Source organism: Oncorhynchus tshawytscha, linkage group LG30, assembly GCF_018296145.1.
Source record: "Oncorhynchus tshawytscha isolate Ot180627B linkage group LG30, Otsh_v2.0, whole genome shotgun sequence".
In the NCBI taxonomy this organism is placed as follows: domain Eukaryota; kingdom Metazoa; phylum Chordata; class Actinopteri; order Salmoniformes; family Salmonidae; genus Oncorhynchus; species Oncorhynchus tshawytscha.
The window spans coordinates 14149854-14176218 of record NC_056458.1 but is presented as its reverse complement, the minus strand read 5'-3'; the positions used below and the strand labels follow the sequence as shown (position 1 = coordinate 14176218).

Below are 26365 nucleotides of genomic sequence, written 5' to 3'. Positions count from 1 at the left end.
TTAGGCAGGTTACCTGCTTTCTTGGGCACAGGGACTATGGTGGTCTGCTTGAAACATGTAGGTATTACAGACTCGGTCAGGGAGAGGTTGAAAATGTCAATGAAGACACTTGCCAGTTGGTCTGCGCACGCTCTGAGTACACATCCTGGTAATCCGTCTGGCCCCTAACAATAGCCAACACTTAAATGTAGTCTATCTATTATTAGGCCGTATTCCGCAAGTAAGTCAAAATTGCCTGACAATAGGCAGATAGGTTCAGAGTTTGAAAAGGCAGACTGTTTTTTAAGTGGATTATGTCTAAGCATCTTGTGGTATTTATAGGTCTGGTGCTTATTATTATATCCAATCAGGTTGTGTGTTCAATGTATTGTAAGTTAAATCAACTTTGAATGCATGATCAATAGATTCATTCACGGTTTCATAATTTTTATACAGCATACTGCATTCGGAAAGTATTCAGACCACTTGACTTTTTCCACATTTTGTTACGTTACAGCCTTATTCTAAAATGTATTAAATTAATGTTTTTCCTCGTAAATCTACACACCATAACGCATAATGTCAAAGCAAAAACAGTTTTTCCGAAAATGTTGCAAATATATATATATAAAAAACAGAAATACCTTATTTACATAAGTATTCAGACCCTTTGCTATGAGCCTCGAAATTGTGCTCAGGGGCATCCTGTTTCCATTGTTTATCTTTGAAATGTTTCTACAACTTGATTAGAGTCCACCTGTGGTAAATTACATTGATTGACCATGATTTGGGAAAGCACACACTTGTCTATATAAGGTCCCTTCTTTTTTTCTGAGTTACCAGTTGTCTTGAAAGCACCATAAATCCAGAGAATGCCAGACTTTGATGACAAAGTTTAATGACACATTTTGCCCACGAGAAGGACTACTGAGCTACCTTCCTGTTCAAGTGAGCAGAGCACAACGGAGAGTCCAAAAATGTCTTGTATGTTGCTGCATAAATGATGTATTATGCTAGGGAGACATATACTGTAGCTAAGAAATTAATACTAAGTGTATATTGTGTGGTAAGCTGTTAGTAGCCCATGTGCCTCACCCAAATAATTTGGTCACTTTCCTCCTCATAACTTAGTGTTCTAAGTTACTGTTCTTAGTGTTCTAACTTACTGTTCTGACTTGGTGGTGCACATGTAGCCTATAGCCTGCTTTAGAGAAATGTAATTATCAAATATTGTAAGTGCTTTCATTGTCTAATTATATGCCACCTTTATTTATCCTATGGTTCTGACTGGGTGTACAGGGAGAATACTGTAAGAATGGGCCATGTTCTTAATTCTGTCATTTTACATTTTAAAAAGTGCTGAAGAAATAGTTTTATTGACTACGTCTGTCTTAGCTCGCTCATTAATGTCTTAATCGAAATTATGGATTGCCTCTTATCCGTTCATCATTCCCTTATGCCATAGTTTGTACATCTCAATCGTCAGTAGGAACAACATTTGTTCAAGCAAGTCAGCTATGTTTTTTTTTAAAGGCAGTAAAGGAGGCTGAATTAACTTTTTGGCTGCCAGACAATTAAGGCTCCGTTTATAGCCAGGTGTAGCGGTGGTAAGGATTCACTCCATGGTGCTGAAAAGAAAACTCTGCTGTTGGGACAGATTAATTTAGGCCCTAACAGTATGTGGGCACCGGTTGTCACCATTATAGTGCAATTCATGTATTGTGTAATGTTGTGTTATGTAGTGGCTTTGCTACATGCTAAAATCGACACTGCACGTGTGGCCTTCAAAATACGGACCAAAAACGAATTATGTCCATTAGAGGACACACATGCATTGCTGGGTCTCAGGAGGACGTTTGTCAAAACGCACAGCAAACTTCTATACGCTCATAAATAAAGTGAGCGTAGAATAAATACGGAAGCCGATAGTGGTCATTTCATCCAAAACGTTGTAAAAAAATGGCAGCCGTAGAAAGCACTAGCATGTCATTAATGCAGTCAGAAGAACCGCTTAAACTATCTGATTTATTAGATCGAGGATGGAAACTATATGAGGAGGTGGACACCACAAATGATCCCATCGCAGCCACCCATATCCAGGTCAAAATCAAGCGTGGCATAACGCAACTTGAAGTGGCAACGCGAATGGTGGCCCAACTCGACTTATTCAGGTGACGTTACTAACGTCGTTAGCGCTACCTAGCAGCTACCAAACTACACAGACTGCTTCTCTAGCAATGACGACTAGCCAGATTCACAGGTATCAAATTGTAAAGACAGCTAGATAACAAACAGATTACACCGTAAAGTTGTTTGACCGTTTAGCTAGCTAGCTACTTTACTAGGCTGTCGTAAACAAGCTAACAACCTAGCTCCAGTAGCAAGCTAACCTAAGGTAAGGCCATGCAATGAAGGTGATGCTGCATGTCCAGTGCGTTCAAATGTGTGTATCAGGAAAGTGTCCGTACTCATTCGGGAAACCAATTTTAAGGTGGAACGTCAGTTGAAGGCTCAAAAGTTCGCAATGTTTCTCCACATCATAAGCTAGTTCTAATGAATAGTTATGATCATCAAGGTTAATCTTGTTTATGTTTGTTTTTCAGCCGAAATGAGGATTTGGAGGAGGTAGCAACCACAGATCTGAAGTATCTTATGTTGCCTGCCTTCCTGGGGGCTCTAACTATGAAGCAAGTGAACCTGGCAAAACGACTAGACCACGTTCAGATAGCTAGATGTTACTTTTTGGACTTCTTGAAAAGATGTAAGGAGTATAACATATCAAATTTTGAACTACCCAAAACCATTGAAAACTCCGCTGACATACCAGAAGAAGAATCTGCAAATGGGCCCCCCAAACCTCCAGACTTAATTGCGATGGCAACAGTTAGAGCAGCAAAGATAGAAAGGTATATTAAACCTCTACATTTCAATTACAATTTTAACAATTAGAACAATCATTGTTTTGATTGAGCACTGCACAAGTCAAATTTAGGCCAACTGACCTATGCTTGAAGGTCTAGTACCTGTCACGCACCTCTTAAAATATGTTATGACCCCCACCTATTTAACAAATGAAAGATCTGACTTATTCATTTCATAATGGCAATTAATCTGCACGCAAATTGTTCTAACTTATTTATTATACTTTGCAGATACAAACAGAGGAAGGACACAGAGGCCAAGCTATCAGAGATCAAGGCAGCAGTGGACAGTGGGCAGGCAGATGACGAGATAGTCCGAAACTTTTACCTCCTCAATGTGAGGAAATGGATTGCTGTATCCCTGGAGGAGATCGAGAGCATTGACCAGGAAATGGAGATTTTGACCAGGATGGATGTTCTAAAACAGGTACCTGGACTTGAAGATGTAACTAATGCCATTCATTCACCAATGTCTCATTGAAAGAGTATGGTTTTCTTATGCGCTGTATCTTTTCCATGTGCAGAGTTCAGCAGAGCCATTACACTCTAAAAGGCCTCCCATGAAACCCTTCATTCTCACCAGAGATGCTGTTCAGGCCCGGTAGGCACCTGCTCAAACTTATCATTTATTTTCTCCTTCTGCTAATTGCTGTTTTCCTGCTCACAAAATAAGTACTCTGTCCAACCTCCCTTGTCAACAGTACATAGCTACTTGCTTAAAATATCACATGAAGTAAATAGTTGATTCATGTGTAATTAAAGGGATACCTAGTTTATTTAACACTTTAGACCTCATTGTATGTGTGTACATGCATGCATACAATACCAGTCAAAAGTTTGGGCACCTACTCATTCAAGGGTTTTTCTTTATTTGTACTGTTTTCTACATTGTAGAATAATAGTGAAGACATCAAAACTATGAAATAACACATATGGAATCATGTAGTAACCAAAACTCCATATCTCAGACTGATTATTTCATGAAGCTGCCAGTTAAGGATTTGTGAGGCGTTTGTTTCCCAAACCAGACACTTTTATGTACTTGTCCTCTTGCTCAGTAGTGCACCGGGGTCTCCTACTCTTTCTGTTCTGGTTAGGGCCAGTTTGCGCTGTTCTGTGAAGGGAGTAGTACACAGCGGTGTATGAGATATTCAGTTTCTTGGCAATTTCGCACATGGAATAGCCATCCTTTCTCAGAACAAGAATCGACTGATGAGTTTCAGAAGAAAGTGCTTTATTTCTGGCCATTTTGAGCCTGTAATCGAATCCACAAACGCTGATGCGCCAGATACTCAACTAGTCTAAAGAAGGCCAGTTTTATTGCTGCTTTAATCAGCATGACAGTTTTCAGCTGTGCTAACATAATTGCAAAAGGGTTTTCTAATGATTAATTATCCATTTAAAAGGATTAACTTGGATTTACTTACACAACGTGCCATTGGAACACAGGAGTGATGGTTTCTGATAATGGTCCTCTGTACGCCTATGTAGATATCCCAAACAAAATCAGCTGTTTCCAGCCGCAATAGTCATTTACAACATTAACAATGTCTACATTGTATTTCGGGCTCAATTTGATGTTATTTTAATGGACAAAAAAAATGCTTTTTTATCAAAAACAATCATTTCTAAGTGACCCCAAACTTTTGAACGTGTGTGTGTATATGTATATAAACTCACTGTCAACTGTGTTTATTTTCAGCAAACTTAACTTGTGTAAATATTTGTATGAACATAACAAGATTCAACAACTGAGATATAAACTGAACAGGTTCCACAGACATGTGACTAACAGAAATTGAATAATGTGTCCCTGAACAAAGGGGGGGTCAAAATCAAAAGTAACAGTCAGTATCTGGTGTGGCCACCAGATGCATTAAGTACTGCATCTTCTCCTCATGGACTGTGCCAGATTTGCCAGTTCTTGCTGTAAGATGTTACCCCACTCTTCCTCCAGGGCACCTGCAAGTTCCCAGACATTTCTGGGGGAGAATGGCCCTAGCCCTCACCCTCCGATCCAAGAGGTCCCAGACGTGCTCAATGGGATTGAGATCCAGGCTCTTCTCTGGCCATGGCAGAACACTGACATTCCTGTCTTGCTGGAAATCACACACAGAACAAGCAGTATGGCTGGTGGCACTTTCATGCTGGAGGGTCATTTCAGGATGAGCCTGCAGGAAGGATACCACATGAAGGAGGAGGATGTCTTCCCTGTAACGCACAGTTTTGAGATTGCCTGCAATGACAACAAGCTCAGTCCGATGATGCTGTGACACACCGCCCCAGACCACGATGGACCCTCCACCTCCAAATCGATCTTGCTTCGGAGTATAGGCCTCGGTGTAACGCTCATTCCTTTGACGATAAATGCGAATCCGACCATCACCCCGGTGAGACAAAACCGCGACTCGTCAGTGAAGAGTACTTTTTTCCAGTCCTGTCTGATCCAGCGACAGTGGGATTGTGCCCATAGGCGACGTTGTTGCCTGTGATGTCTGGTGAGGACCTGCCTTACAACAGGCCTTACAAGCCCTCAGTCCAGCCTCTCTCAGCCTATTGCGGACAGTTTGAGCACTGATGGGGAGGGATTGTGCGTTCCTGGTGTAACTCGAGCAGTTGTTACCATCTTGGACCTGTCCCGTAGGTGTGATGTTCGGACATACGGATCCTGTGCAGGTGTTACACGTGGTCTGCCACTACGAGGACAATCAGCTGTCCATCCTGTCTCCCTGTAGCGCTGTCTTAGGCGTCTCACAGTACGGACATTGTAATTTATTTCCCTGGCCACCTTTACATGCCTAAGGCACGTTCACGCAGATGAGCAGGGACCCTGGGCATCTTTCCTTTGGTGTTTTTCAGAATCAGTAGAAAGGCCTCTTTAGTGTCCTAAGTTTTCATAACTGTAACCTTAATTGCCTACCGTCTGTAAGCTGTTAGTGTCTTAACGACCGTTCCACACGTTCATTGTTTATGGTTTATTAAACAAGCATGGGAAATATTGTTGAAACCCTTTACTATGAAGATCTGTGAAGTTATTTGGATTTTTACGAGTTATCTTTGAAAGACATGGTCCTGAAAAAGGGACTTTTCTTTTTTTGGTGTGTGTGTTTGTGTGTGTCTGACCATTGCCACTATATGGCTCATGCACACAACTAAGCCAGCCAAAGAAATCTCAGGATCTTTAACCAAAACAACTGTCTGGATGATGCTTCAACTTGAAAAGTAATTGGAAAATTAGGTCTAACATGCTAAAAAACAAAATATCCCTTTTAATGTGTAATTTTTCATCTTAGAGTATTTGGGGCAGGCTACCCCAGCCTACCTACTATGTCAGTGGATGACTGGTATGAACAGCACAGGAAGAAAAATGCCTTGCCAGACCAGGGGATCCCACGCAGCGCTGGTAGGGTTAAGAGATGTTTATAATAGCATTCTATTTACAGTTAACTGTACATCAATTGTTTTCAGGAAAACTCAAATAAATGTTCATCAACCATGTTTTATATACACCCTGTCTCATTCACCAAATACAATTTGTCTCCCTTTCAGAGGACTTTGATGCAGAAGAGCGAGAACAAGAAGAGAAAGAGAAGCGGGTTGAAAACGACGATGAGGAGGCCTTGCAGAAAGCTAGAGACTGGGACAACTGGAAGGATACGCATCGGAGAGGCTATGGGAACCGTAAAAACATGGGCTAACAACCATCAAACAAAGCAACAGTGCCATGCCTGGTCTGCAGTGTTCATCTACTCTCTGTCCCTCTGTAATAAACAACAACGTTGCTGGTGTCTATGGATACATGGTCTTTAAGAAAAGGGAGTTTTATACAATCCCAGACAGAAACTGTTTGTCTGTTTATGGTCACTTTTTATTCTGATGCTGCAAATCACATCTGTAATTGTGGCCGTATCAGAGGAAAATTATTTATTGGCAGCCATTAATATTATCTGCAGGTTCCATACGAATACACAACCAAGTATTTCCACCAAGGCGTCGTCTGTCGAGATGGTGCAGTGCTATGCTTGAGAAGATTAGTAAAGTGAATTTGATGATCAATTGATTAACAGCTGTTCCCAAGCGGATTCATATTTCCTGAGTGTATCCAACAGTACTTAGACTTTTGTGAAGAACTCTACAGAGGTGGTAACAATCTATAGTTCCAAAAAACTGCTATTGTATATTGTCATCCACACTTAATGTGTTTAGTGATGGAAAAGGTAGCTTGTGTGCTTATACAGTCCCCTAAAATGTGGCTCTATACTCCGGCATTTTGGTTTTGAGAAGAAAAAAAATCTGATCAGGTGACAGTACAGAATGTCACCTTTTGTTTTGAGGGTGTTTTAATAGCTGTTTTACCGTTTAGAAATTAATTTGAAGTCCTAAGTATTTTTTGACAGATTCAATTAGTGTATTCAAAAGTTGAGTATTTGGACCCATTTTTACGTTTACATTTGAGTCATTTAGCAGACACACTTGTCCGGCGCGACTTAGTGCATTCAACCACGTATCGCAGACAAAGTAAGTACATTTTTGTCAGTGTTGTGCAGTTTGTTTTGGTTGTGCTGCAGCTTTTGTTTTGCCCAATAATAACTGAATGGTGACTGATTTAATTTTCTTTCTAGGTTTACAGATAATGTTTCTGAACATTTCTAAATTAATCCTGATAATGCCATGACTAAGGAAAATCATGAATATTAAGTGAGATGCTGATCAGAGGCTACAGAATTCACCATTCTGTTCCTATTGGGCAAAACAGCAAATGCATCCAAGTTTTTAGTAGCTTGATGTAGCCATTGTGTGAGGAATATGGGACCAAATACTAAACTTTTGACTACTTTAATACACTATAAGTGAATTTGTCCAAATAGTTATGACTTTTTAAAATGGGGGACTAGATACATACATTTTTTTATTGTACAACAGACCCTCGCTGCTGGCATTCTGTACTGTCGCCTAATATGAAACATTCTCAACTAAAATACTGGAGTATAGAGCCACGTTTAAAATGGTTTGCTTCACTGTCAGAATACATATGGAGTATGTACAATATTATTTCCTCTGTTTGATGTCCATTGTAACACTGAATAATGGGTTTGTGATGCACTTAATTACAGAGATCCACTCCCTTTTCATCTCGTTTTGCTGAATGGTTTTTTGTTGTTAAATAACTGCCTTGTGACAGCCAATTTGCTCTTTTCTCAAAATGTATGGCTGACTCATTTGATTTCTTTCCCACCTCTTACACATGTACAGTTTGAACAGGCACTGATTTTGACAGACTTGGTGGATTCCTTTGTCAGAGTTGATAATGAGTAGTGGTTGGTCTATTTTTTTTCAGAATAGCAGGAATTCTGTGTGCAAAACCTGCATGGTTCCCATTGTAACAAATTATTTGAGTGTTTTGTACTTTTCTCATTGTTTCTTAAAGAAGTTGCTAGTGTAAAAAAAATATGGATACAGTCCAGAATAAATATGATAAGCTGCTATGGTCAAGCAAATTGTTATTGGCACACTGATATTCACACGCACAAAATGTGCATGAATCAAAATCATATATATTGAACATGACTAATATTGCTCCCATGTAACTTGATATGTGTCTTTTGGTGAAAGCATAAATTGTGATCTCAAAATGTATTTCCGTTTCAAAGCCAATTAAATCAATATATTGGACATGCTCGCTAAAAGTTTCCTTTATTTGCTACCCATTGGACAGCTGTGCTAAAGTGAAATCATCAGTTCACCACCTCAATTCTGGGCCACCCAGTTCTAGCTTCATGTCTCTTGATGTACAGTGATATTTAACCTCAGCCAGTAGCCCGATTTATACCTTGTTCTAACATGCATCCTTTGTGCTGAACTTGTCCACATTCTGATTGTGCCCACATTTCCAGACAGGTGCAGATTATTAAAAGACGCATTATGGTCTGATTGTGATCAGATCTTCCTGACCACCTTCGGAGGTAGACGGGCACACATTATGTCTGGATATCTTACAAGTGTAGACTCACTCTCTCTCTCCTGCACCACCTGTCTCTACCTCTGAATGCTCGACTATGAAAAGCCAACTGATGTTTACTCCTGAGGTGCTGACCTGTGGCACCCTCTGATTATTATTTGACCCTGCTGGTCATCTAATGAAAGTTTGAACAACGATTTGACCTGAATGGCCATGTACTCCTGTAATCTCCACCTGGCACAGCCAGAAGAGGACTGACTACCCCTCAGAGCCTGGCTCCTCTAGGTTTCTTCCTAGGTTCCTGCATTTCTAGATAGTTTTTCCACTGTTCTTCTATACCTGCATTGCTGTCTCTTTGGGGTTTTAGGCTGGGTTTTTGTATAAGCACAACTGCTGATGTAAAAGGCTTTATAAATACATTTGATTGATTGATTGATTGATAGACGGAACTGGACAGTGAAACCATTTAAATCAATATTTGAAAGGTGGCACCATAGACTTATGGATCAATAAGTGTCTTAAAATAAATAAATATTATTTTGAAAGAATATCTGTCAAATAATTTGCGTATAGGGAGGGGCCAGGAAATGTGGGCACAATGTGGAAACAGTTGACAGAGACACATTACAAACATAAGAGGATAAAAAACAAATGAATAACAATAAAAACTGAGACTAAAAAGCAATGCTAAAAAGGTGTTTCCGTCTCTAACCGAAGCTAATTGTGTGGATTTTCTTCTATTAATAATGTAAAATTAACAGCCATTCAGAAAGACTCATGTGAAGGTGAAATTACAGAGGAATTTATTGATGCAATTAAAGCCTTTAAGTCCAGGAAAACTCCAGGGCTGGACGGCATTCCAGTTGAGGTATACCAAATCTTTTTTGATATACTCAGAGGACCCTTATTAGCATGTTTTAACCACTCCTATGTAAATGGTAGATTATCAGACACTCAACAAGAAGGTCTGATTTTATTATTACTGAAACAGGATACAAGTGGGAAATATGAAGATCCAGTCAATTCAGAAAATTGGAGGCCCCTTACACTTCAGTGTTGTGATGCAAAAATTCTAGCAAAATGAATAGCACATAGAATTAAAAAGGTATTGTTGGATATAATTCATTCTAATCAGACAGGTTTTTTAATGGATATTGGAGATAATAGAAGGCAAGTACTGGAAACAATAGAACACTATGAAAAATCAGGGAAACCAGCTGACTTTTAAAAGGTTTTTGATAAAGTATGACTGCAGTTTATATATAAGTACCTGGAACATTTACATTTTGGAGAATCTCTTATAAAATGGGTTAAAATAATGTATAGTAACCCTAGGTGTAAAATAGTAAATAATGGCTACTTCTCAGAAAGTTTTGAACTGTCAAGAGAAGTAAAACAAGGTTGTCCACTATCGGCATATATATTTATTATGGCCATTGAAATGTTAGCTATTAAAATCAGATCCAACAATAATATCAAGCGATTAAAAATACAGGGCTTAAAAACAAAGGTGTCATTGTGCGCTGATGATTCATGTTTTCTTTAAAATCTACAACTTGGATCCCTCCCCAGCCTCATAAAGGATCTAGAACATTTTTACATCCAAATTATGAAAAGTACTATATTACGTATTGGATCACAAAAAAATACAACTTTTACTTTACCATGTACTTTACCAATAGAATGGTCTGATGGTGATGTATATATACTCGGTATACATATCCAAAAATAAATACATGATCTCACTCCAATAAATTTAGATAAGATCTTGCTACCATTGAAATGTAAATACCTTTCTATTTGTGGAAAAATCACCCCGATTACCTCTTTAGTCATATCCCAGTTTACCTATTTGCTTATCGTCTTGCCTACACCTAGTGAACACTTTTGTAAATTATATTAGAAAACAAATATTCCATTTTATTTGGAATGGCTAACCAGACAAAATTAAACCGGCCAATTTATATAATGAATATGAATTCGGAGGGCAGAAATGATTAAATATTAAAGCGTTAGACCTCTCACTAACGGCTTTAGTCATACAAAAGTTATACTTAAATCCGAACTGGTTCTCTAGCAAATTAGAAAGAATGTCTCACCCTATGTTCAAGAAAATCCTTTTTCCATTTATTCAGATTACAACCTCTCACTTTCAGTTATTTGAAAAGGAAATTATCTCCTAAATAAAGCTCTTTTTAAAACAAGCCATAGAAAGTTGGTTGCAATATCAATTTAATCAACCAGAAAAGACAGAACAATATAACAAATATTGTTGTTAAACTCAAATATACTAATTGAAAAATTGTTTATACAAGGTATAATCTTCCTAAATGATATCATAAATACGACTGGTGGATTTATGTCATACATGCAGCTAACTAAAACATATGGAAATATCTGCACTACCCAAAATTACAGCCAACTAATTACAGCATTACTGCAAAAGTGGAAGGGGGAAAAAGCAAGGCCCTGCATTAAAGACCATAATTAGTTAAAGAAAATTGTGATAAATAAAATATAAGTTAAGAACTTTTTTGAAGAACTATTTAGAAGAGGAATGTTTGAAAGATATGGCAAATATAAATCAAACCGGATGGACATCATAAATATATGGGAGAAATAGAAGGTAGAGCAAGGATAAGAGTTAAAAACAAACAAAATAAAACTATTGTAAAATAGACTGTGTCCATAAAATGTATATAGTAAGCTGGAAATACAGGGCAAAGCGTTGTTGTTCACTAGTTTGTACAAATATTTAAAAAGATATATATGTATGTATCATCCCAGAACTACACAGCAGCTGGAATTCTTACTGGTTGGTAGGTGATCAAATACTTATGTCATGCAATAAAATGCTAATCAATTGTTTAAAAATCATACAATGTGATTTTCTGGATTTTTGTTTTAGATTCCGATTCACAGTTGAAGTGTACATATGATAAAAATGATACATGCTTTGTAAGTAGGGAAAACCTGCAAAATCGGCAGTGTATCAAATACTTGTTCTCCCCACTGTATGTATTTTTATGTATGTATGTATATATTTATATGTGTGTGTATGTATGTGTATGTATGAATATGTACACTACCGTTCAATAGTTTGGGGTCACTTAAAAATGTCCTTGTTTTTGAAAGAAAAGCAAAAAAATATTGTCCATTAAAATAACAAAAAATTGATCAGAAATACATTGTAGAGATTGTTCATGTTGTAAATGATTATTGTAGCAGGAAACGGCAGATTTTTTATGGAATATCTACATAGGCGTAGAGGCCCATTATCAGCAACCATCACTCCTGTGTTCCAATGGCACGTTGTGTTAGCTAATCCAAGTTTGTCATTTTAAAAGGCTAATTGATCATTAGAAAACCCTTTTGCAATTATGTTAGCACAACTAAAAACTGTTGTTCTGATTAAAGAAGCAATTAAACTGGCCTTCTTTAGACTAGTTGAGTATCTGGAGCATCAGCATTTGTGGGTTATATTACAGGCTCAAAATGGAAAGAAACAAAGACCTTTCTTCTGAAACTCGTCAGGCTATTCCATGCAAGAAATTGCCCAAAAACTGAAGACCTCGTACAACGCTGTGTACTACTCCCTTCACAGAACAGGGTAAACTGGCTCTAAACAGAATAGAAAGAAGAGAGGGAGGCCCCGGTGCACAACTGAGTAAGAGGACAAGTACATTAGAGTGTCTGGTTTGAGAAACAGACGCCTCACAATTCCTCAACTGGCAGCTTCATAAATAGTACCCACAAAACAGCTGTCTCAATGTCAACAGTGAAGAGGAGGCTCCGGGATATTGGCCTTCTAGGCAGAGTTCCTCTGTCCAGTGTCTGTGTTATTTTTCCCATCCTTAATCTTTTCTTTTTATTGGCCAGTCTGAGATATGGCTTTTTCTTTGTAACTCTGCAGCGGCAGGCATAACAAGGCTAGTGTGTCATCCGTGGGCTTAGCTCCCTCTAGATGTGGATCTGTCTGAGGCTTCTTTAAGACTATTTAAGAGTATTCCTCTGAACCTTTTGACAGCAGGTGGGTATACAAGGAAAGGTTAGAATGTCTTTGGAAATATCACACACACTGTGACGCACACAGCAAGCATTTATTTCTCAACCGTTATCTGTAAGATTTACTCCCTCTGCATGTGGTTAGACTTTCTTTGTTTGGATTTTGTACTTTTTACTCCGTATTGCGTCAAAAGGAGCCTCCACTTCCCTTGCAGCACAGTTCACAATAGATAGGACAGGCTTCTTTGTGTCCACACAGATTCTTTCCTTTGCTGAGGGTAGGCGAATTCTAAAGGGGCTTGTTGGATCCAATAAAAGCAGCTATTGTATGTAAATTATTCACAAAAGAGCATATGACTGACTGTGCAGGGCAGTGGCTAGTGTGAGAGAAATCATTAGCAATGCAAACTCATGGTGTTTTGTCTCACATAGTCACTAATGGGAAAAAACCATTTCTATACTAATGGCAGCTCAATTATTTCTTGGTGTGTTTGTGCACTACTTCTACTGAAGGTAATTTTATGCATTTAATAATTTGTTACAACTGTGAAATCTAAATTATGTGTACAAAAAAAACGTTTTTATTTTCCTTTTGTTGTCATGATTTACATGTTGGTGAATAGGTTTCTAAAATTCTATAACTATCCTTAAAAGGCTGTATTTGATGTATTAACATGATTTAAAAGCACCATTTGGGTTCTATTTCATTTCTCATAACCAGTAACAGCCACACAATAGATTGCTTGTAAAATAGACTACATGACCAAAAGTATGTGGACACCTGCTTGTTGAACATCTCATTCCAAAATCATGGGCACTAAAATGGAGTTGGCCCTCCCTTTGCTGCTATAACAGCCTCCACTCTTCTGGGAAGGCTTTCCACTAGATGTTGGAACATTACTGTGGGAACATGCTCCCATTTCGCCACAAGAGCATTAGTGAGGTCGGGCACTGATGTTGGGCGATGTGGCCTGGCTCGCAGTCGGCATTCCAATTCATCCCAACGATTGCCACAAAGTTGGAAGCACAGAATAATCTAGAATGTCATTGTATACTGTAGCATTAAGATTTCCCTTCCTTGGAACTAAGGGGCCTAGCCCGAACCACAAAAAACAGCCCTAGAGCATTATTCCTCCTCCACCAAACTGTATAGTTGGCACTATGCATTTGGGCAGGTAGCATTCTTCTGGCATCCACCAAACCCAGATTAGTCTGTTGGACTGCCAGATGGTGAAGCGTTATTCATCACTCCAGAGAACATGTTTCCAGTGCTCCAAAGTCCAATGGCGGAGAGCTTTACACCACTCCAGCCGATGCTTGGCATTGCACATGGTGATCTTAGGCTTGTGTGCAGATGCTCGGCCATGGAAACTCATTTCATGAAGCTCCCGACGAACAGTTATTGTGCTGACATTGCTTCCAGAGGCAGTTTGGAACTTGGGAATGAGTGTTGCACTCGAGGACAGACAATTTTTACGCGTTACATGCTTCAGCACTCAGCGGTTCCGTTCTGTGAGCTTGTGTGTCTTACCACTTTACAGCTGAGCCGTTGTTGCTCCTAGACTTTTACACTTTACAATAACAACAGTTGACCGGGGCAGCTCTAGCAGGGCAGGAATTTGACAAACTGACGTGTTAGAGAGGTGACATCCTGTGACGGGGCCATGTTGAAAGTCAATGTGCTATTCAGTGAGCCATTCTACTGCCAATGTTTATCTATGTAGATTGCATGGCTGGGTGCTCAATTTTATACAGCTGTCAGCAACGGGTGTGGCTGAAATAGCCGAATCCACTCATTTGAAGGGGTGTCCACATATATATATATATATATATATATATATATATATATAGTGTATCTAAGAAAATCAGGGGTGCACACTAAGAATAAAAAACATGCACATCTTGAATAATAGCTTTAAGTAAAGGTTTATTTTGGAAATCATAATTAATATATATATATAGTGTATCTAAGAAAATCAGGGGTGCACACTAAGAATAAAAAACATGCACATCTTGAATAATAGCTTTAAGTAAAGGTTTATTTTGGAAATCATAATTAATACTCTAAGATGTACAATATTTCAATAGGGAATTATTTGAAATATTGATGTTTTCTCATTTATATTTTGATTTGAATGAGTTAAAGTGAAATAGACCTGAACCCTGTTATTTGTAGGGACAATTTGCATTGACATATCATAGTTTTTGTTATTGCACTTCAAATATTATAGAACATTTAATGAAAGTCCTCACTACGACCACCGTCTGTGGTCAGTCTGGCTGTGGGAAGGCAACAGATATACCATGCAGGTTGGTGCCAGTGTCAACATGGCACAATGGTCACATGGGGGCAGTTACACCCTTGCCAGTGACTTTGGGAAAAAAGGTCACATGATGTCTTGTGCAAGACCAAAGACTTGCGCTCTTAAGCCGCACACCAACGTCAGGGCTAGTAGAGAGGCTTGGTTTTCCACTGGACGCACATCAATGTCCATGCTACACCGGCGGGTCAACGTTGTCCTCCACCCTGGGTGCCGCCTATGCCTCTTACACCTCCTGCTGAGCTTGGTAACCTCTCCATCTCTCCAAGTCTCTTCTTCTGGCATGGCAGGAATGACTGGAATGGAATTAAATAGATTTGAAATATAGCCTGCTGGAGAGAGCTCAGTTGCTGTTGGATTTGAAGAATATGGAATTAGTCTTGGGGGATTCTGCTTTTAAAGAATGGATGGCTTTATTGAGATTTCCCAATATCTCAGTCGCTGACCAGTGCTGGTCGGACAGTGTTGTTGACTGGTGAATCGGGTTATGTGAGATCTGTGTTTTTAGTAACAATCCGTGCAATTAGTATTTGTATAAAGAAATCTTGTGGAAATAATTAACGTATGTAAGGCACATTTTTTTATGCAAAATTATCAACAAATGATCAACATTGTTGACCTATTAGCTTCTACAATGAAATCATTTTAATGCTATCCTTGTTTTTCAGACCTGGAATCGAAAATGAACTGGGCGTCCTTTTATGCCGTCATCAGCGGTGTAAACAGACACTCCACGGGCATCGGTCGCATCTGGCTCTCTGTCCTCTTCATCTTCCGCATCCTGGTCCTGGTGGTTGCAGCAGAGAGTGTGTGGGGCGACGAGAAGTCTGGCTTTACTTGTAATACCCAGCAGCCCGGCTGCAACAGCGTCTGTTATGACCACTTCTTCCCCATCTCACACATCCGTCTGTGGGCCCTGCAGCTCATCTTGGTGTCCACCCCGGCCCTGCTGGTGGCCATGCATGTTGCCCATCGCCGACACATTGACAAGAAACTCTATAAACTGTCTGGCCGGGCCAGCCCCAAGGACCTGGAGCAGATCAAGACCCAGAAGATGAAGATCACAGGTGCCCTCTGGTGGACATATATCATCAGCCTGTTCTTCCGCATCATCTTCGAAGTGACCTTCATGTATCTCTTCTACATGATCTACCCCGGCTACAAGATGATCCGGCTAGTCAAGTGTGACTCGTACCCCTGCCCCAACACGGTGGACTGCTTTGTGTCCAGGCCCACAGAGAAGACTGTCTTCACTGTGTTCATGCTGGCTGTGTCAGGGATCTGTATCCTGCTCAACATCGCAGAGGTCGTCTTCCTGGCAGGGAAGGCTTGTGGTAGGCACTTAAGCAATGCTGGAGACTCAACCATGGGGGCATGGATCACCCAAAAGCTCTGCTCTTACTAGAACAAACTGAACGGACCATGGCAGTATAACTCTAATTGGTTACATAACATGCTCAAAGCTCAAGGTAAGGGCCTTAACAACACTCATTACTCTGCTTACTTCACCATGATGAGGTGTCGACACTTTTTCTATACTTGTTGAAATGACACTTCAAATGGATGTGTTTAAAAGGACAATATCAATTTGGATAAAGACACAAGCTCGACAGAAGAGGAGACTGTACGGTAAAAGTACAGTAAACTGATTTATTAACGTGCCCTTAACTTGCAACGCCTCAAATTCAGCTGAATTCAATATACCGTCTTCGGTATGCTCTGCAAGATTCAAGCAACTAAACCATCTAATCATCTATTCTATAACATGATTTCATTCCTGACAGCCTGTTTAATGCGGCGTGCTTAGGACAAAGCCTGGGTATGGGTTCAATTGTCCATTGTAAATATTAACCCAAGAAAACTGTCCAAGTGGTTGATTTAACCAACATCTGGTGGTTGTAGTGGAGTATTACTAATAACTATGAGGCCATTCCTAAGCACCACTAATAACTACCTCACTTTCATAGTGAAATATCAAGTGGGTGCTTCAAGACATCTGAATGGTGCTTTGAATTCTATGAATGAGACTGATTATGCAAGTGTATAGAGTAATATAGAATGGATAATGAATGAGAAAATGTGCTTAACTTTCAAAGTTTAAGTTACGATGGTAGAACCGAATGATCAGAGAACATGTTTAAATGTCTATCTCATTGTTTTTCTTACCAGTATATACAGCATTGCTGTATAAGGATAATAGATGTTTAGAATTTGTGGTACTGTAAAGTTTTTACTTCATAATATATATATAGCATTTTAGTCCCTGTTTTGTTGTATACCATGCCTTCTTATATTGAATGTCTTGCACTGGTTTTTATTGCTGTACCTAATAAAATTAGAAATTCCTAATACAACACTTGAGTTTAATTATGTACAATAGCCACATGGAAATATTATAATGAGCTGGTAGTGAACACAACTATATGCGTATATGCTTGTGAGTGTATTCTGAATGCTTTATGTGCAGATAACTGCCAAAATAAAGGAAACACCAACATAAATTGTCTTAATAGGGTGTTGGGCCACCACGATCCACCAGAACAGCTTCAATGTGCCTTGGTAAAGTTGGCATAGATTCTACAAGTGTCTGGAACTCTATTGGAGGGATGCGACACCATTCTTTCACAAGAAATTCCATAATTTGGTGTTTAGTTGATGGTGGTGGAAAACGTCATCTCAGGCACCGCTCCAGAATATTCCATAAGTGTTCAATAGGGTTGAGATCTGGTGAGAGACACACACACACAAACACACCCTTTAAATCCCCTATGCTCCTTTGAGACCTCTCTTTCAGTCACAGAGATCTCTTCTTCTAGGATTGGTAGTCAAAACAATGGGCAACTGGGCAATTTTATACATGACCCTAAGCATGATGGGATGTTAATTGCGTAAATAAACTCAGGAACCAGATGTGTGGAAGCACCTGCTTTCAATATACTTTGTATCCCACATTTACTCAAGTGTTTCCTTTATTTTGTATGTGGTCTTGCGTTACAAGGTGATGTTACCTTTATGTAATACTTCAGAAAGCCACAGGAGAGCAGCATTAACATATACAACTAAGCCAAAACATTAGGTACTAATGGTTTATAGATTCTCTGCAATTGATAGTCATCAATTGACAGTGCCATTGAGTAAGAATTGAAGGGGGAAAAAGTTTTAATTCATAGATTTATTTTTTAAACACAATCAAAAAATGAAGTCTCAGGAAGATTTCTAAAAGACAGAGGTAGGCTGTAAGTTCTCGTGAGCTGTCAGACCGCCTGTGAGGAAATGTCTGAGGCAGCCTCAGTGATTAAAGACTCCAGACAGGCTGGGTAGAGTGCATGGTCCCAGGTTATCAATAGCATAGCCTTGTGAGGGGTCAGCCTCTCTGAGCCTAAGAAATATTCACCGTTGGGACAGCTGGACCTAGCAGGGGCAAGTGTGAGGGCATTTCTCTTTTTCTAGAGCACGTCAATAGAGACCATATATAGAGTCTATGAGGTGTGAGGTCTGACAGAAGGAAGACATTTAATCACAATGATTTTCACTGTTCGCTATGTATAGCGCCACTAAATGTAGATGTTATCTGGAGTTATTGCTATCAGACACTTTGCTTTTAACAAGCTGGATAAATACAGCAAATGTTGGTCATATGAAGAGCTTCATTCCAAAATGGTATATATCCACTTTCAGAAATGTTGTCAAATTAGCTTTAATTGTCTGAAGAAATTCTGAAAGAAATGTGTTTTTTCACTGTCTAATCAAGGCATGGGGTTCAATAACAGACATGTATTTGTTTAAAATCTATCACTTGATGGTTTCATTTCAAAAAGATAAATAGTCATGTTTTTTTGCAAAATACTATATATCCGCCTCACTCTCAGAGAAATAAGTACTGCTAGGTTTTACACAGTCAAATGTAACAAATATCTACATTTTGTGACTTCAATATAATTATTATTTGATCTGTTTGTAAAACATTTATATTTGACATTGTAGTAATTTAGCAGATGCTCTTATCCAGAGCAATTTATAGTAAATGCAAAAAAAAAGAAGTAAAATCTATTAATTAAAAATCGGAGAACAGTAATGTTTTACACACACGAACGTACCCATAAGCAATAATTTCTGATGAAAAAACACAAATGTGAAAGAACTGTGGATATAGCGTTTTGGAAATAAACTCTTCATATGGTTAGCATTCATACTGTGCCTTTCAAAGTGCAGATTTGCAGTACCATATGTGCTATGTGTTCTCTGTTGACTTATCTGACTTTACAATTTGATTCTTAAAGGGGTATGATTTCATCACTACAATAAACCGAGGTCAGTTTAACCAAACATGGTTTTGTCTCTTTTATCAAAAGTAAATATAACTGCTTCTGTTTGGAAGGATGTCCTCTGCTGAATTTACACCCACCACAGACTGTGAGATTCCTGTCAGCCTGTCAACAAAGACACAGTACGTGCCAGTCAATCCCAACCATAACAAAGAAGGGAGGGTCCACCTCTTTCCATTTTCTGATGCTCTCCCACCCCCACACAGCCACAGGACTTGGAACACTTCACCTTTCAACTCCACCACCACCACCACCCCACACACACATCCCCCTTTAGTGATAGCAAAGTCACTCCCTTCACAGTGAATTATATTTAGAGCCATACCACGCAAGACTTAAGCCCACCCCCCATTGGACTACTTACACGCCACTCAGTCGTAAAGAAACACCACTTTAGCAATGGGCTTTATAATTCTCTACAGGGAGTGAGTGCTCTCATCCTAGCTAACTGACAGTGAAAAAGGGTTCTTACAGAGGTCCTATTGGTGGTTACTTTTACAGGACACATTTATGGGGCGTAAGTAAGCAGATTCAACAAGAGCTAAAAACTTGCCGAAACCATTTGTAGAAGAGATAGCTTAACATTAGAAGTCTAGTGTCATCACTATCCAAGGACATGGTCTTGCCGGGAACAGGATTACCACGGTATAGACTGTGATGGATAGCGACCTAAGTGGAGACGCCACCACTGGATCTGCAATTTCACTGGAGATAAGCATCATGGGAAGGTGGGTCTTGACACACTGTGTCTATAAAAGTTTCAACTGAAGAAACATACATTGTAAAATCATGTTTATTAGTGGTCCCTGCAGTCATACTGCAAGAGGCCAGTAATTGTGTCATTTCACTGTATCATAATAAAGTGTGTATTACAACTCCAAAAGCAGGTTGGTCAATATTAATCTCTGAATTTCTGAAATGGTTCAACTTCAAACTGTAATGAGGGAAGACAGCCATTTCAATGTAGTTGCAGTCCAGTCTACTAACCAGGCCAGTATTGTTATAAAATATTATTTATTGTGTAATAAGAGCAGAATTTAACAGATGAAGTCAGAGATGATTAGATCATGGACTGTGATGAATGTAAACAGACAAGTCTTAGATTGAGAAAAGTTATGGGCCATCCACATGTACACTGTCATGAAAGGCTATTAGGTAACAACAGCCTCGTTTTTGAAATCATTTAAAAATTCCTGTGGGGAAACTCATCTGGGAACCTGACCGCAACTTCCAGAGGCAAGTTTAACTTGCATCAGTGACTAGGTGTGTTTACTAAAGTATCCACTCAACCCCTGGGAATGTACCATTAATCTATATCTAGGGAGAGGAGAGTTGCAACCTGCCATGTGTATGTCAGTATGTGTGTCTTGGAGCTCCTCCATCTGATATTCAGTTTACACTGCGTGGCAGTAAGCTACAGTGGCCAGGCCACCACCTGCTCCAGGGCATACTCTCTGGGTAGTGAGTACAGTCAGTACTTAGTCTTCATGCAACAGACATTCATACATGATACCTGTATTACTAAAATGACAGGCAGGGGACTATTCACTTTTGGGACTATTAACAGGATCAGTATGAGATACATATGCTGCTCTATAACCTTTTAAATGGGAGACAACCTATTTCAATGATCTATTCCTGATACGCTATTACACATACAACATATAAAGTAGCCTACAATTAAGTTCAACGAGTGTGATGAATATACAGGTAACTGCCAAAATGAAGGAGTGTTTTTTTTTTCCTGGCATGGTTTAGGTCTGCTCAACCCCTTAGAGGGCAAGGTAAACACCAATAAATACACAGATATTCTGAATGATCGCCTTCAACCTATGGAGAATCATCTCTATTCTGATGGGAGTGACGAGTGGTCACTGAATGGTTTGATGAGCATGAAAATTATGTAAACCATATGCCATAGCCGTCTCAGTCACCAGATCTCAACCCAATTGTGGGAGATTCTGGTAGCGACACCCGAGACAGCGTTTTCCACCACCATTTAACAAAACAACAAATTATGGAATTTCTCGTGGAAGAACGGTGTCACATCCCTCCAATAGAGTTCCAGACACTTGTAGAATATATGCCAGTTACCTGTACATCATCCATTCATACATCGTGCTCATATCTCACCTACAATGAATAAAATTACATTGGTAAGGCTGCAAACTTTCCGAAATTCCCCGAAATTCTGGTTGAAAGATTCCCGGAATAAAGTGACAAAGTGATAAAGTGATTTCTGAAAACCTGGGAATTTGGGGAAAGTTACCAGAATTTTGCAACCTTGGATAGTGGTCTACTTGATGGGAGGTTTCTCCTAAAGGAAACAGGTGTTACTTTAAGGGTGGATATCCTGCTGTTGCCTGGGGTGTGTTCATTAAATCAAACATGCTAATAAAAACAGAGGAACTTTGAGGAAATGTATTTTTCTCAAGATAATGAAGGGAAAACCCCAAAAATATGCATACACACCACCCAGAGCTTTTCTACAAGACATTTCACAAGCATGTGGCAATAACCCAGGAACATGACCAACATTACACTATTTTTCATGTTTTTCAGAACTTCTCGCATTTTGGGGAAATGTTGAGGATTAGGGCTCCAGCTTGTGAAAAATAAATTGTGTGGAAATGACAAGGCCATAGGTTGGTAATGAGTCTGGACATTACTTTCTCTTCAGATAAATTATGGCAAATTATTACCAGGAAGCACCAATCTCACTTATTAGTTGATCTCTGCATGGTGCATAGACCAAATTAAGGCATTGACAAACGTTTTCATGCTAGAAGAAACAGAACCACATAAACTTGAAACAGAACCTCATATATGATAGTGAATCGGGTTACTTTACAGAAACCCTCTCAAACAAATATAAAAAACTGCACCTCAGCCAAAAACTAGAAACAAATGATTGAGATGGAAAGGTCTGAATAGCCACAGTAAAAATATTTGGCTCTATCTTCAAATGCATGAGTTTACAACCAAATACATTCAAATGAAAATGCATCACATAGATATTTATTATGCCACCCTAGGTGTAATGATAAAGTAATGGCGAGGCATTTTTCTCAAGCTCTCCAAGTTATTATGCAACAGTTTTCAATGCAATTGTGATGTTTGTCTCTTATGCAGTGCATTAGTTTGTATGTTTTTATTCTGATTGCAGGTTCCTGTTTTGGGTCTCTCTGTAGGACTGAGCCTATGAGTGAGCCACTATGGGGGACTGGAACTTGTTGGGCAAGCTGTTGGAGAGTGCCCAGGAGCACTCCACCGTAGTGGGCAAGGTCTGGCTGACCGTGCTCTTCATCTTCAGGATCCTGGTGTTGGGAGCTGCAGCTGAGAAGGTGTGGGGTGACGAGCAGTCTGGCTTCACCTGTGACACCAAGCAGCCTGGTTGTCAGAATGTCTGCTATGACAAGACTTTCCCCATCTCTCACATCCGCTTCTGGGTGTTGCAGATCATCTTCGTGTCCACGCCCACTCTGATCTACCTGGGCCACATCCTGCACCTGGTGCGCATGGAGGAGAAACAGAAGCAGAAGGAGAAAGACTTGGCTGCGCAGCTGGCCATCCACAATGACAAGCAGCAGCTGCTGCCTGACGCAAAACCCAAGAAGCCACCAGTCCGGGACGATCAGGGCCGCATCCGCCTGCGAGGGGTCCTGCTGCGCACCTATGTCTTCAACATCATCTTCAAGACCCTGTTTGAGGTGGGATTTATCGTAGCTCAGTACCTGCTGTATGGGTTTGAGCTGAAGCCACTGTACACCTGTAACCGCTCACCCTGCCCCAACGTGGTGAACTGCTACATCTCCAGGCCCACAGAAAAGACCATCTTCATCCTCTTCATGCTGGCAGTGGCGTTCATCTCGCTGCTACTGAACCTAGTCGAGATGTATCACCTGGGGTTCACCAAGTGCCGCCAGGGCCTCCGGTATAGACGTGCCCAGTCCACATTTGAGGCAGGGTACAAGGCCCCCAGCGAGGCAGTAGTGCCCTTTGTCCCAAACTATAACTACTTCCCCAGGCACCAACCAGCCCCTGAGCCCTACCATGCAGATGAGTACATCTTGACTGAGCCTGACACTGCCTACCACCCCTACAGCAGCAAAGTGGCTTACAAGCAGAACAGAGATAACCTGGCCGTAGAGAGGAACAGTAAAACAGAAGGGGGTGACACCACAGAAAATAAAGGTTCCAGTTCTGCTCCCGGGTCGCCTGCAGAGAACCAACGGCGTCCGAGTCGATCCAGCAAGCACAGCAATAATAAGACCAGACTAGACGATCTAAAGATCTGAAGGACAGTTATGGCTTATTTCCACCACAGAGTTTTATACAGTGGCTTGGCCTACAGATGTAAACTAGTGTGTTTCCACCTGAGGTGGCAGAAAAAAATAGTTGGGCCTTGGACCTAATCTGACTTGGGGCCAGACTTGGGACCAGAGTGGGACTGTCGGAGATGCATTAAAGCTGGAATTCTTAATGGTGAAACTGCCACGGCTGTTTGCAATATTACAACAAAGAAGTTACTGCAAACAAAAAATGTTTTTTCCCCTTCTGACATCATTGCACACATGATAGCACATCAGCATATGTATTGGAATGTTTTGGACAATTTCCCTAGTATAAAACCAAGGTGTATACACAACACAGGTATCAGTCAAAATGCAGCATTAGCCTATTTCCACACCCTAAATATCACCCTGTACCAAAGTAGAGTAGAGGCTTAGGATCTTGTTGTTTACTTGCTCGAGGTAAACATTTTACTCCTGAAAACAGAACTTCTCCAACTGAAAAACATCAGATGTTTGAGGCATTGACGCAATGCTGTGTCCTATGTGCAGTGCTACAAACAAAGGTGGGCTCATGTTCTACTTTACTTGTTACTGTACAGAGCAATCCCGTGGCCAGCAGACAAGACCCAAGCACGGGGTAAAATGTACTCCCTGGACAAGTGCCATATCTCTATCGGTCCCGGGAGTCTGTATGCAAAGAGAGGCCAATCAAACTCCAAAGCTTCATTAATTAGTTAGGGCATAAAAATAGCAACAGTTGGAGGTTTTCTCCCATTAGCCAAACATTTGCCACATAGAGTATAATATTTCAAAGTGTTCAAGTCAAGTTGTTTTCTGAACCCTTATTTTGCTGATTATTCTGACTGGAAATAATGACAAAGCAAATGCTTGTCCGTTTCATATCACTGTGTAATCCTTTGGCAGACCACATACCAGAAAGAGTTCACATGCAGAACGCATTTCATTGATTTTACAACCATAAATAATGAACTGTATTTTTATGAAAGAATTTGTACAAGACATTCTCAATTCTATATGCATCCTTTAATTATAAAGACAGAAAATAAACATAGTACATATTCAACTTTTCTCAAGACATTCAGGACTGAAAATGCATTAAAACATACTATTTTGTCAAGACAATACAATCTAAGCAGGATTAAAATGAAGTAAATAAAAAACTATTCTATCACGATGTTAGGCGTATTTTGTTTAATGAATGGTTATGATTGTTACAATAAGAAATGATTAAATGAGGGGCAATATACACTACATGTCCAAAAGTAGGTGCACTCTTCCAGGAAGGCTTTCCACTAGATTTTGGAACATTGCTGCAGGGACTTGCTTCCATTCAGCCACAAGAGCATTAGTGATGTTGGGCGATTAGGCCTGGCTCGTAGTCGGTGTCTGCCACAAAGTTGGAAGCACAGAATCGTCTAGAACGTCATTGTATGCTGTAGCATTAAGATTTCCCTTCACTGGAACTAAGGGGCCTATTCCGAACCACGAAAAACGGCCTCAGACCATTATTACTCCTCCCCCAAAGTTTACAGTTATAACTACGCATTCAGGGAGGTAGCGTTCTGGGCATCCACCAAACCCAGACTTGTCCATCAGACTGCCAGATGGTGAGTCCAATGGCTGCAAGATTCACATCACTCCAGCCGACGCTCAGTATTGATAATGGTGATCTTAGGCTTGTGTGCAGCTGATTGGCCATGGAAACCCATTTCATGAAGCTACTGACAAACAGTTATTGTGCTGACGTTGCTTCCAGAGGCAGTTTGGAACTCGGTAGGGAGTGTTGCAACAGAGGACAGACAATTTTGACATGCTTCAGCACTCGGTGGTCCTGTTCTGTGAGCTTGTGTGGCCTACCACTTCGCGGCTGAGTCGTTGCTGCGCCTAGATGTTTTCACTTCACAATAACAGCACTTACAGTTGACCGGGGTAGCTCTAGCAGGGCATAAATTTGACAAACTGACTTGTTGGAAAGCTGGCATCCTATGATAGTGTCATGCTGAAAGTCACTGAGCTCTTCAGTAAGGCCATTCTACAGCCAATGTTTGTCTATGGAGATTGCATGGCTGTGTGCTCAATTTTATACACCGGTCAGCAACGAGTATGGCTGAAATAGCCCAATCCTCTAATTTGAAGGGGTATTCACATACTTTTGGACATGTAGTGTATATACATTAGCTATGAAGTAAAAAGTCTGCCATTACTATGAGCTTCTCGATACTGTACATGTGAACATATGGCAGCAATAAATGGTTTTCCCCTTACTGGCCACATGGTAAACACAGATTTAAAGTGTTTAAGTTGAAAATGATTGCTTATATAGGGTCCTGTGTGGCTCAGTTGGTAGAATATGAAGCTTGCAACACCAGGGTTGTGGGTTCGATTCCCACCAGTGACCAGTACAAAAAAAAGTAAGACGAACGTATGCACTCACTACTGTAAAGCCACTCTAGATAAGAGCGTCTGCTAAATAACGAACACGTAAATATCATCACTATCTGAACATTAAGCCTTTGAATGAAACAAAATCGAGGCTGGC

General features: G+C 40.1%; 3 protein-coding genes across 8 annotated transcripts; all 3 read left to right on the top strand.

The window, feature by feature from the left end:
• Nucleotides 1-1903: 1903 nt before the first annotated feature.
• LOC112250255 (immunoglobulin-binding protein 1-like) lies at nt 1904-8573 on the top strand. Of its 2 annotated transcripts, none has more exons than XM_024420237.2 (6): nt 1904-2150; nt 2583-2885; nt 3132-3327; nt 3425-3501; nt 6194-6303; nt 6450-8573. In XM_024420237.2, exons 1-6 carry the CDS (start codon nt 1939-1941, stop codon nt 6596-6598), a joined length of 1047 nt encoding a protein of 348 aa, XP_024276005.1. In that variant the 5' UTR covers nt 1904-1938; the 3' UTR covers nt 6599-8573. The 2 variants fall into 2 exon arrangements, with proteins under 2 accessions (XP_024276005.1, XP_024276006.1); XM_024420238.2 differs by lacking the exon at nt 1904-2150 and adding an exon at nt 2202-2239.
• Nucleotides 8574-13261: 4688 nt separating this feature from the next.
• LOC112250256 (gap junction beta-1 protein-like) lies at nt 13262-17713 on the top strand. 4 transcript variants are annotated; one of them, XM_024420242.2, is made up of 2 exons: nt 13262-13377; nt 15854-17713. In XM_024420242.2, exon 2 carries the CDS (start codon nt 15868-15870, stop codon nt 16588-16590), a length of 723 nt encoding a protein of 240 aa, XP_024276010.1. In that variant the 5' UTR covers nt 13262-13377; nt 15854-15867; the 3' UTR covers nt 16591-17713. The 4 variants fall into 4 exon arrangements, with proteins under 4 accessions (XP_024276010.1, XP_024276007.1, XP_024276009.1 ...); XM_024420239.2 differs by lacking the exon at nt 13262-13377 and adding an exon at nt 15290-15432 and having other exon boundaries at nt 15854-17712; XM_024420241.2 differs by lacking the exon at nt 13262-13377 and adding an exon at nt 15320-15747.
• Nucleotides 17714-19905: 2192 nt separating this feature from the next.
• Nucleotides 19906-25000, top strand: LOC112250257 (gap junction alpha-3 protein-like). 2 transcript variants are annotated; one of them, XM_024420244.1, is made up of 2 exons: nt 19906-20238; nt 22702-25000. In XM_024420244.1, the coding sequence occupies exon 2, from the start codon at nt 22726-22728 to the stop codon at nt 23806-23808; it is 1083 nt and encodes a 360-aa protein (XP_024276012.1). In that variant the 5' UTR covers nt 19906-20238; nt 22702-22725; the 3' UTR covers nt 23809-25000. The 2 variants fall into 2 exon arrangements, with proteins under 2 accessions (XP_024276012.1, XP_024276011.1); XM_024420243.1 differs by having other exon boundaries at nt 22677-25000.
• Nucleotides 25001-26365: the final 1365 nt, after the last annotated feature.

Coding starts and splice junctions, on each gene's coding strand:
- LOC112250257 (XM_024420244.1), top strand. CDS start 22,726: ATGGGGGACTGGAACTTGTTGGGCAAGCTGTTGGAGAGTGCCCAGGAG.
- LOC112250256 (XM_024420239.2), top strand. CDS start 15,405: ATGCCTCTTACACCTCCTGCTGAGCTTG. Junction 15,433..15,853: donor TACACCTCCTGCTGAGCTTG/GTAACCTCTCCA, acceptor CTTGTTTTTCAG/ACCTGGAATCGAAAATGAAC.
- LOC112250255 (XM_024420237.2), top strand. CDS start 1,939: ATGGCAGCCGTAGAAAGCACTAGCATGTCATTAATGCAGTCAGAAGAA. Junction 3,328..3,424: donor GGATGGATGTTCTAAAACAG/GTACCTGGACTT, acceptor TTCCATGTGCAG/AGTTCAGCAGAGCCATTACA. Junction 6,304..6,449: donor GGGGATCCCACGCAGCGCTG/GTAGGGTTAAGA, acceptor TCTCCCTTTCAG/AGGACTTTGATGCAGAAGAG.